Source organism: Chaetodon trifascialis, chromosome 16 (genome assembly GCF_039877785.1).
Source record: "Chaetodon trifascialis isolate fChaTrf1 chromosome 16, fChaTrf1.hap1, whole genome shotgun sequence".
In the NCBI taxonomy this organism is placed as follows: domain Eukaryota; kingdom Metazoa; phylum Chordata; class Actinopteri; order Chaetodontiformes; family Chaetodontidae; genus Chaetodon; species Chaetodon trifascialis.
In genome coordinates, this window is record NC_092071.1 from 7,440,665 (window position 1) to 7,452,467 (window position 11,803).

The 11,803-nt window shown below is 40.2% G+C and overlaps 1 protein-coding gene across 1 annotated transcript; it reads right to left on the minus strand.

The window, feature by feature from the left end:
• LOC139344995 (solute carrier family 22 member 4-like) lies at positions 1-11,803 on the minus strand. The gene is made up of 12 exons (XM_070983440.1): positions 11,396-11,803; positions 10,106-10,209; positions 9,832-9,986; positions 9,569-9,740; positions 8,565-8,691; positions 7,714-7,814; positions 7,326-7,540; positions 6,620-6,802; positions 6,398-6,533; positions 1,807-2,021; positions 258-443; positions 1-140 (listed from the first exon to the last, which is right to left on the minus strand). The coding sequence occupies exons 1-12, from the start codon at positions 11,801-11,803 to the stop codon at positions 1-3; spliced, it is 2,142 nt and encodes a 713-aa protein (XP_070839541.1).

The following is an 11,803-nucleotide window of genomic DNA, read 5'->3' on the forward strand; positions in this document are numbered from 1 at the left end:
CTACCCCTGACATTCTTGCATCTGCTCCACTGTTTCTGGAAGAACTCTGTTGAGGGTCTCCGGGAGGAAGACGTTCACCACAGAGGAGGCAATTGTGAGGCTTCCCATGAGAATATAAGGCAGAACCTTATTATAAGTACCTGGTAAGAAGCAAAATTCTACATTAGCAAATGACAAACGTCTAGTGGAATAGTGCACCAATGCAGTGAATACGCAGTATCTTTGAAAAACACTGGACTCAACATCTACACGCCTACATCTACAATAGATGACATAAGGAGCTGTGATACTGCCGATGCGTGCAGCAGAGGAGCACATTCCCATGCCGACATTCCGGAGCACAGTGGGGTAAATCTCAGCCGTGTAGATGTAGACGATGCTGAAGGCCATGGTGAAGCCAAACTTCCCAGTCATTTCCAGTGCCAGGGCAACATACTGAAGTGCTGAAGAGCAAGACGAAGAGTTTAAATTTAAAAAAGCTATATTCACTTAGTCTGGCATGAGCCATTTGAACCTCACAGGGTTGCCTGGGTGATGGTGAAAGCGTGAAGTCACTGAGCTCATGAGGTACTGTTTAATGTATAACTTCATAAGCACCATCGTATGAAACACTTGTGTTATATATTAATGCCTTACAGCACTACAGCACACTGTATACTTTGAAATTTAGAAGCACTGTTGCTTCTTTACAGGTATTGCTTCACTCTCTTGCATCACTGTTCTTGGAAAGGGCCTGTACTTATATATTCATCACGTTTCCACTCCTCTGCAAACATGCTGTGGCTGACCCCGTGTCAAGTCCTCAGTGTTTCATATCAGGTGCACATCTGTGATGAAACAGCTTTTGTAGAACTGTATAGCTTGCACATTTGCACAACCCTCTTGAGATGAGATTTATGACTGGACAAAGGTCACAAGAATGGAAAATGCACTTTCTAGGGTTGGAATACACGTTGCTGCAGAGTCAGTGTGGCTCTTAGGAAACAGCTGCTTTTAAAGAGTCACGTCACCCAAACAAATGAATCCTGTCCTTGAACGTTTTAGTTTTAAGCAATTGTTAGAAAGCCCACACTGTTCCTATGTTGTAAACTTGTTTGTTGAATTAAGTTTCCATTCATTAATAGTTGTTTTTCAGTGAATTGTCGTTTGTCCTATACTCTTGAACGCGCCATTGTTGTTCCGACACTTTTGAATGCACCACACCCGTGTGTGAATGCCGTGCCGAAAGTTAGTTTCTCTTTCATCTTCATTAATATGACGGTGTTTTTCTCTCTCGTCATTACTGTAATCCACCTCTACCCAGTTCTGGCTGTGAGTAAATGCCAGAAGGTGAGTTTAGCACATTTACGTTGTAGCAGTTAGATACTAACTGTGTTGAAGTGTATTCAATTTGCTGTTCATATAAGCTATAGCTAATGCTAATTAATGCTGGTGCGTGCTTAAGGCTAGTGGGTTTTGTGCTATCTATGTGTCTCGTGAGGTGTTTGTTTATGTTGTATGATTTATATGATGCTAGAATGATGAATACAGTCCTTTGTTCTGTTATTATGTTGCATATTATGTTTGCCGTGCTGATTATTATTTTGTATCACTATTGCAGACCACAGCCAAATAAATCATCAATAAGCAGGACATCTGTATCCGTGTTCTCTAATAGGAACGCCACTCTCCTTATACCTTGCCACTCTAAACCAGCTAAATTCCTGGAGACGCCCACTCTCCCTTTTAGCAATCATCATGCACTTAGCTGTGTGTGTTACATAGGTTGTCACAGTGTAATTTTAAATAACAAAAAAGAAGACTTACAGTCAGGGATGAACTGGATGAGAAGAAGAACGCCTCCTCCAATGATGAGAAATGATGACAGAAGCACTCTTCTTGGACATTTCCTCAGCAGCCAAGTAGAAACAACATAGGCAGGGACCTCAGTCGTCGCTGACAAGAAGCAGTTCATGAAGGGGTTCCCGCTCAGGTTGGAGGTGTTCAGGGACAATCCAAAATACCCAATGTTTATTGCCATCCTGCAATGAAAGAAAAAGAAAGGTAGAATTAATGGAACATATTAGTTCCATCACATAAATGTCATGGGATGCATTTTTTGCATTGTGCCTTTTTTCCTCCAGTTTGCTATAGTTGCACACATTGTGAGTGATCAAGGAAAAAACCTACCACAAAAGGAGACACATAAGAGTGATGCATCTGATGTTCTTGGATTTCAGAATATCCAGCATGGTGTATTTCTTGCTTGGAAGCATTGCCTGTGGTCAAAAAAGCAAACAAAAAACAATGAAAACAAGGGTATTTATGTGGTTATGTTGTCCAGACTTGCACACAGAATTTGTCAAATATGTTATGAACACAATCAACTTAGGCTTTGACCAAACAACAGCTGATATGGAACTGTGAAATTATATAAGCATGCTTAATTTTGAATGCAAATGAATGATTTCAGGATAAAAACAATAAGGAATAATGTCTTTGGCTGCAATAGTAACATGAAAAAAATGACTGCCGGTGCCAAGACCCGAGAATTGTAAAGATCACTGGCATGGTCTGACTTAACACCTCGGTCCTGATAAGATAAGATAAAATGTGGTCAGTGATGAGAGAGAGCTTGCAAACGATAAGTCAGTAAACAGTAAAAGCCTTTCTGAAAATGAGTCAAACCGGAAGGCAACAAGAATTCCTGACAAAAACAGGACGAGGAGTGGTTTACAATCATACCTAAGACGAAGGCAGAAATATAGATGGAAATCTGGGAGGCTCCAACGAAGAGGAACATGACGCAGAACATCCTCCATGACTGAGAGAAGCACTGAAGGAGGACTGAGAAACATTGGGCCGCAAGAGAGATGAAAATGACCTTCTTCCTCCCAAACCTAAAAAGGTCTTCATTCTTCACTGCAGTGTTAGCCCGATTCTTTTGTTGGAAGCCCAAGAATGGTCCGGAGCGATCTTCAGTTCACAGTCGAAGTATTTATTTAGGTCACATATCAAACAATGCAGCGCTGGTCTCAGACTGATAGAGTTCCTGCAGGATCTCCGCCAGAATGAGCACAGATTTCAGGCGAAAGTTCACATTTATCTTCTTGGGTTTGACCAAGCCCCATACAATAAATAGACATACGTTACATATGTAAGATACTTCTTCCAGATAATCATGTTGGGCACATTGGCGACATCTAGCGGCTCATCGTGATAGAGTGTTTGCATACACTGACTCACTGTGCAGGCTGAGGACTGGCCTGGGAGCAGCCATTTAACAGCATGGGAACAGATTGGTTCCATATTTTTGGACGGTTAATACAGATTAGGCTCTCCGCAGTGTAATCCTACAGATTAACATCAGATTAATGGCACACAAATAGGCTAATGTTAGTTACATTTAGGTTATATTCAATCAACAATGGGTAGGATTTTTCAGCACAAAATCCGTCTGTTTGTGTCTTTATTGTAATTATTTGCCTGTTTCTAAGTATTTGAAATTCAACAAGAAAAACACGTTACCATTCTGGTCTTGGAAATTAAAAATGTGCGTAAAATATGCAATTACTATTATTTTCAAGAATCAACACGCCATCAAACCATTAAGGTTAAAATGCACAATGTATTGAAGTAAATTAAAGAGCGATGTGTAAAGAGAAGAAGATTTTAGGTAGCTCTTCCTGTTAATTATATAGTTTTTTTTGACTGCACTGTCACTTTCACTTTTGCCATTTTGCAAGATTTTTTCTTCTTCAAAATATAGAAAAAATTAAGATGTACATGAAGATGTACACAACCTGTAAATCTACACACTAATTTAAAGTATAATTCTATCTTTATATCGTGTTGTACTGTCTGTAAAAATCACATTTCATGAGGCCATTTCCTCATGAAACAGCATAAACATCTTCATCCAGGGCCACAGGATGGAGATCAACATTTTAAAGCCTGAATACAAGAGAAAACTCACCTTGTAGTCATATTATTCCATATGAAGGATGTGCAAAATCCACCAAAAAATGTGACCGTTGGACAAACTGAGCAAAGGAGCGAACAGTTGTGTGATGTGCCAACACAGTCTGCAGTTTCACTTTTACTTCAGCTGATCCTCCAAGCAGAATCAGCGGCTTCCAATCACAGCGGCTGCACTCTGATCAGTTTACCAACAGCAGAAAGAGCTGCTGAAATGTTTCTAGGAAAACGAGAGGGACTTGCTTTTAACCAGAAAAACAATGCGGAGAGATTCTGTAGATTTCCATTTTAAAGGGATCCGGTAGGTCTGAACTGAAAGTGAAATGAAAGAGTCCAAGTCATGGAGGACAAACCCAAGCTTTTTTCGGACTCTGTTTGACAGACACAAAGAACATTTTGAATCACTTCACTTTGAGCCACTTAATTCCTGATGCTTTTTAATTTTAAATCAATACAGACCGAAAAGATGTAAAAGTGGGATCATCTTGCAGCCAGTTTCACAAAGGTTTAGATTTACACCAATACAAATGTAAATAAATGTGACTGGAGGAATAAAAAACTTTGAAACAGCATTTTGCTTAATCAATCTTCAGTCATGATACGGAGAAATGCAGCGAGGAGAACAAACAAATAACATCCTCTCATCAACCTGGGAACAATTTAGGGTTGAACAAAACAACATACAACCATTTTGTACATTGAAACATTTTTACTGCATTTATAAAAACAACATTTATAGAAAATCTTTTGGTTGTCTTGTATTGGAATGTACATCTGGAAGCTTTTTAAGAAAATAAATGTTATTCTTTTGTTCTTTGATATGAGTCAAAACATTTAAGTACTGCTGAGCGACATATAGTGTGAAGGACAGGTGATTAAAGCTGATGCTACAACACAAAATATGTCACTGTATATGTTATGTGTGACTATAGAAGAGAACATGTGCCAAAACACTGAATCACAGAACCACAATAATCACATTTCCCAAGTTCTTCTACATCTAAGTGCTACAGCTTGTGTTGTTCAGTCTTTGTGTTAAGGCTTGTTTAGAAAGAGATTAAGTGCTGTCATGTTAAAGTCCCTCAATCTAATAATATACAGGCATACAAGACATATGGAAACACATGGAGTTGAGACTTTTTTGTCACAGAGCTTAAATAGTATGACGTCAAAGGTCCAGTGAGTAGGAGTTATAGGACTCTATTGGCAGAAATGGAATATAAAATTCATGTTTATTTTGTTTTCATTAGTGTATACTAGTTTCATTAGTCTATACATTTTCTATGCCGCTTATCCCTTTCGGGGTCGCGGGGGGCCGGAGCCTATCTCGGCTGTCAACGGGCGAGAGGCAGGGTACACCCTGGACTGGTTGCCAGCCAATCGCATACACACACCATTCACACTCGCACTCACACCTAGGGGCAATTTAGAGTCACCAAACAACCAAATGAGCATGTTTTTGGTCTGTGGGAGGAAGCCGGAGTACCCGGAGAGAACCCACGCATGCACGGGAAGAACATGCAAACTTCACACAGAAAGGATCGAATCTGCGACCTTCTTGCTGTGAGGCATGCGCACTACCTGCTGCGCCACCGTGCAGCCCTATCTTAGAATCAACTCTTTCAAGTTCTGTCTGTTTCTACCAGCCACTCTAGGGGAGGATGAGGTGAGGATGAGGTAAATCCTCGATCTGGACCTTTAAAATAGTTTAAAATGTTTGCCAGTAAATTAATGAGGTTACAAATGCAGTTACTGAGTGCATATAGCAAACAAAACATACTTAAAAACAGAACTTCACATAAAGCAAAAGATCTTGTACAAATGGCCTTAAAATACATCACTTAGTACAGTCACAGACGCTAAAAAACAAAAATACAAACATAAATCATAACCAACTATAACTTGGATTCTTTACTCTGATAATCAGCGATGCTCTCTCCGGTTGCAGCTTCCTTTTCTTTCTTTCCTCGTCTCCTGTTTGAACATGGAGAGGACATTCAGAAACAGTGACATCATCATTCATAACAATGCACACAGCTCGCCCTGTTGCACATATAAGAGCAACAAAATAATACAGAGCTGTTGATTCACAAAACAGTTTCTCAAACAAAACATTTATGTAAGAACAGAAAAATACTCAAATTAAATAATGACCAATTCATATTTATGTCCATCCTTTCTTCATTAAAGTTAAACTGAATTGTGTCAATCATTAAAAGTATCTGCACCAAAATATTCATATTTAATAATTACTTTCTCTCAGGGACTTTGGTGTAAAGAGCTGATGCAACTTGTTAACAGACATTTTATTCTAACTGCTGGTAGTCGAAAGATGAGTAAAACATAAAGCTGTGACCTTTGCAGTGGCCAATCTGTGCTAATAGTGACACACTGTGGCCAATAAACATACTGTACATGCATGCCCAGTGTGTACACTCACCCGCATATCTTCTGCATTTGGGGCATGGTCTCTGGCAAAGGCCTCCTGTAAGTTTCTGGCAGCAGGAGACATAAGAAAGCACCAGCAATGGCTAAACTTCCCATCAATATGTATGGGAGTGCCATGTAGTATTGTCCTGCAAAAAAAGAAGCAAAGAAATACTAAGAGAAGTTGCAGAAAGCACAAATTACAGAGTTAGAAAATCTAATTTGATATACTTACTTAGATAAATGATAAAGGGGGAGATGATGGTTCCAACACGAGCAGCCATGGAACAACACCCTATGGCTGTATTTCTGATAACAGTGGGGAAGAGCTCTGATGAAGCGGTGTACACCACACAAAAAGCAGCTGTGATGCCAAACTTCCCCAACATCTCAAGAAACACAGACACACCCGGTAAATCTGAGGAAATAAAAGAAATAACCTTAATTACAGTCTTACAATGGCAAGATTTTGACATCAAAAATGTGGATTTCGTCTGACAGAACAGTTCTAGTTGTCATCAGAAAGCAAACAACAAATATTCCACTTAGTGAAGCTGAATACAGAGTCAGATTTCAGCCTTTGCTGTTCATAGAAATGTCTCTGTCAGCTCTCGCACACTTACGGTGATGTCTCAGGTGACGTTGGTTTAAGTCTGTGAGGGTCAGGGTTAGGGTTAGGGTTAGGGTTAGGGTTAGGGCCTTAGACAGAGCTGGGCCTTTGGGCAAATGTTAGCATGCTAACACTAAGCTAAGATGGTGAACATGGTGTCCATGCTAAAAATCAACACTGTTGTTGTCAACGTGTTTGTTTGTTACATTTTAGGTGACAAAATAAATACATGGTGATGCAATCTATATTTGTCTACTTGACTGCTGGCCACTGTATAAATGTCCCTTAACTAACTACATACGCTTCAGGAGCTAAAACATTTCAGTATTACCTATTGGGATGAGGTGAACACAGAGGATCATAACGCCTCCAAGAAAGAGTGTAGAGGATTGGCACAAGTGTCTGGAGCAGAACTGGAGCAGTAACAAGGCAATTATGTAAGCTGGCACTTCGGTCGTAGCAGAGAAGAAGCAGTTTAGGTAAGGGTCACCGTGCAGGTTTGAAGTGTTGAGGATCAAAGCATAGTAACTAATGGTGATGATGATCCTGCAGGAACATTCAAAACAGCAAACAGAATACAAGTGATGGGAAACACCAAATACCAAACCAAAAGCAAAACAATTTTAAGTGCAACTGTAATAATTAAAACACTCTTTGATTGTAATTTTTAGTTTTAGTTTTGATGCTTGAAGGATGTCATGAAGAATTCTTAGACATACCACAGACACGAACACAGTAGAGTAACCGAAAGCACATTGCAGTTACCCAGGATGACCGAAAGGTTGTATTTCTTGTCCTTCAAAGCAAGTGCATCTTCCACCTGGGAAAAACACGAAGAAACAGGACAGGCAAACCTGAAAGTTCCAATCCATTTAGACATTTGGAATTTCCCCTTGCGGGACTAATAAAGGTATATTGAATTGAATTATGGGCAAATGTAATGAATTCTGCTGTATCTCATATCGTAACTGGTCACATCATATCAGAAGATATGACACAACAGCATCTGCACCGCCATGCATATCAAGAATAAAACATGAAATTCAACTTTTTCCAAAAAGAGGGCCGGAATGAAGGCAATGACACATATGACTAATGGGGCCTGGTAATTCGACCACATTAAACATGAATTGTTGAGGCCGATTTAAAAACATCTACTCATTGGAGAATGATGCATTAAAATAGTTTCTTTACATTTTTAGCATCATTCCATTATTGCTACGTTTGTATTTAGTTTAGTTGTCAATTAAAATCACCACAACGTCAGCAGATTGATGGCTTTTTTATGTAAAGCACCCACTTGGTGCATGTGATTCCTTTCTTGTGAGGCACTTTGATCTGCAATTCCTGTATGAAAGGTGCTATACAAATAAAGTTTATTATTATCATTATTCTTAGCATTAAATTTAACACTCAAACTAGCATTGCACTGCCCTCGCTTGAATGAACCTTCACCTGTTTGCGCTTCTCCCACCTGTGCACCATGTGCTTCGTGCTGAGCACCAAAACACCACACAACCCTAACCTGAACCCATTTTATTTCAGATCAATAAACATTTTAGTTACTTACCTCAGCTTGTGTAAAAATGTCCTGTGGAGCTTCTATATTACTCATCTTAGCAGCGTTTCTCAGTATGGCTTCAGCCTCCTTCACTCTTCCCTGATAGAACAGCCAGCGATGAGACTCAGGGACTATCCTGGAGAGTTGAAACACTAACACTAAGTGCACCAAACCAAACGAGTCTGTGGTCCTTAACCATAAGCCTTTGGTCACACCAGCATTTCTAGTGACAAACCATTGACCAAATACAAACCATTTTGACAATGCTTACAGTACCTTTAAGGGACCAGAAACAATATGAAGGAAGCTATCACATTAGCTTTGTCCACCATTTAATTTCATATAACTCTGCTCTATTGAGGTACGTTGTCTTAACCTTGGTATGGGACTCTCTCATCCGCAAGGTGAGGGACGGAGGTGATACTGCTAAAGACGTGCATTGGCCAAACCAATCGTATCATCTTTGCACAACTTGTACAAGTAAGTCTTTGAGTGTCATGTCTGCCTTTTCCTTATTCTTGTGTGCCAAGTCGCAATGGGTTCATTTCTGTTTCCAGAGGGCAGAAAGCAGAAAACACCCACTGTAACTATGGTTGTGGACAAACTGCAGTGGTAGTGGGTGTTTTTTCCCCACGATGGCAACTGGGCACAGCAACAAGCCCATTCCACACTGGAAAATAAGTGGGATAAACCTCACAAAGGTGAGATTTATGCCATATTGAAAGTGTCTTAAAACAGAACGTTTTGGTTTTACAGGAAATAAAGCTTCGATGAAAGACCAACCCACAGCTACAGGAAGCCTCCAGGACAGGAAGTTCCCGAAAGTCTCCCACACAGCAGATGAGACAGTCCTACAATGGGCTACCACTACCTAACCAAGCGTCCATCAACACCTATTTCGCAGGAACACACAAATTCGTGCTACTTTCTTGACTTTTGTGCTCACAAGTTCCTTGGCAACATATGTCTTCACAATAACCAAATGCTGAAATAGAAAATATGAACATTCTTACCACCAGAGAGGGATGTAGATCAAGCCCGAGGCAGCCATGGGAATCAGCAGCAACCGCCATTCACGGAGGAAGTAAGCCACACCTGGCATTACCATGTACCCCACAGCGGAGGACATAAAAACCCCAAGGGAGCAGAAGACCACTCTGGCTTTTGGGCTTAGAGATTCTGTACCTGTAGGTGCATAATTAACTTGTCAGAATGAACCAAAAGTTTCTGGGTGTTTCACTGCCGGTCAGCTCTGTTCAGTATCACACAAACATACCCAGCACAAATGCAATGATATGGTTGGAGAATGTCCCTGCACCCACAAAGAAGAAAATGAGGGTGAAGACCTCCCAGCTCGGGGAGAATATCTGAGCTGTGATTGCCACACTCTGAAGACCCATCATGAGAAAGAGTGCTGGCTTCCTTCCATACCTGTTTAACAGATACAGTTTAGAGTTGAGTAAGTTTCATTATTTCTCAAAATCCCTTGAAGCAAAACTGGACTGTTTTTCAGGTAAAAATTTTCAGGCAATGCTGTGTACAATACAGACCTGTCGGACATATGGCCTGAGATAAACGATCCCACCAGCACACCAACATAATGGAGAGAGGTGGTCAGTGGAGTTTTGTATGCATTCTCACAAACCAAGTCCCACTGCAAAATCAACACATTTTCTCACTATTTTAATCATAACTACTGACACTGTAAACACTAGTAACATCCATCTCATATGGATCTCTCTTCAGTGATAATATAGTGAAAGCTAAATCACATTTTTGAAGCTGTAAAATGACTTCATTACTCTGATATAACCAGTGGTTAAAGTGGGATTTGACAGGTGGGGGAGCCCTAAAATTCAGTGTTGCGACACAGTAGGGAAAATCATTTATTTATTTGACTAAGGAGGCGGAGCTCAGCTCTGAGGTGGCGGAGCTCAGCTCCGGTGGGCTCCGGCCCACTTTAACCCCTGGATATACAGTAAGTGCCAACATTCACAGTCTAGTTCTAGAAGTAGCAGCAGTCGTAATCACAAACAATACAATATAAACAGTCACAAACACTGTATGTAAGTACTTTTGATCCAGTAGTAACAGCAACACCAGCAGCAACAAAAATGGGAATGGGCAACGCAGAACACAGCACCTGAGCAAGATCCAGTTTTTGTTTGTTGGCTGTTACAGCTCACTGTGCAGCACTGTGCACCAACCACGTTGATACTGAAGTTTACCCCAGTTACACTGAGTTGAACGGGTTCAGACTACCACTGAGCTTGTAAAGAGCTGTAAACAGGACATAGCTGCTGCCTCACAAGCTGTAACATAACTGCCAAGAATAATAGTTTTAGGAGCATAAACAAATTAAACTTAAGCGTCAGTCCTTTGTAAATATCAGCAGTTCTTTTATTTATCCATGCACAAAGAGCAGTGTTCATGCAATATGATGGCTATGATTAAGCTAACCTAGCAAATATTATTTGGTAAATCAGTCAAACTTTATTGGCACAACATTTTGTAATGTGATACATTTGTTATTTTTGTGAAATGCATGTTAAAGTCTCCCCAGTTTACATTGCTACTAAGAAGCATTTTAATCAAGTGTCATGTTGGATGTTCAGTCTGCTAACATCACCACTTTCACTCCTCACTATGAATCAGTAATATATTAGCAAGCTAATGTTTGCTTGTTCAGCTGTACAATAGATGCAAATTCGAAGATTATTTTGAGTCTTTTTATACTTTATTATATTAACTCTGCCTCAAAGTAAGATATGGCAACTAAACTGCTAAATACTATATCTCTTTCCAAGGGAAATGAATTGATCATGCTACTTATTGCTCACCTCTGTGACAATGGTCGACTGGTAGATATCCTTGCTATATGTCCACCCCTCCACGCAATTCTCCAAAGGAATTTCACTCACATTCACATCCACGTTGGGGATGATTTGATTTTGAGAGTACTTTGTGACAATATCAAGGTTAAGCCTTGAGCAAGAGCTGCGCTTTAAGATGCCATCGACTGTTTCCAGTGGGATTGTCACATTTCTCCACATCTCACTGATGTTGTAGTTTTCAGGGATGTAGCACTCATGAGGTGGCGTATCAGCGACAAATACTATATAGACCCCAGTAAACCCGTTTGGCAAGATACTGATAGTAAGCGCTAAAAAAATCCTTAGCTGAAAGGCTCCCCAAGTTCCAAGGAAAGATGTGATGCTGTCATAGTCTCTAATTTCTGAGTTGGCCAT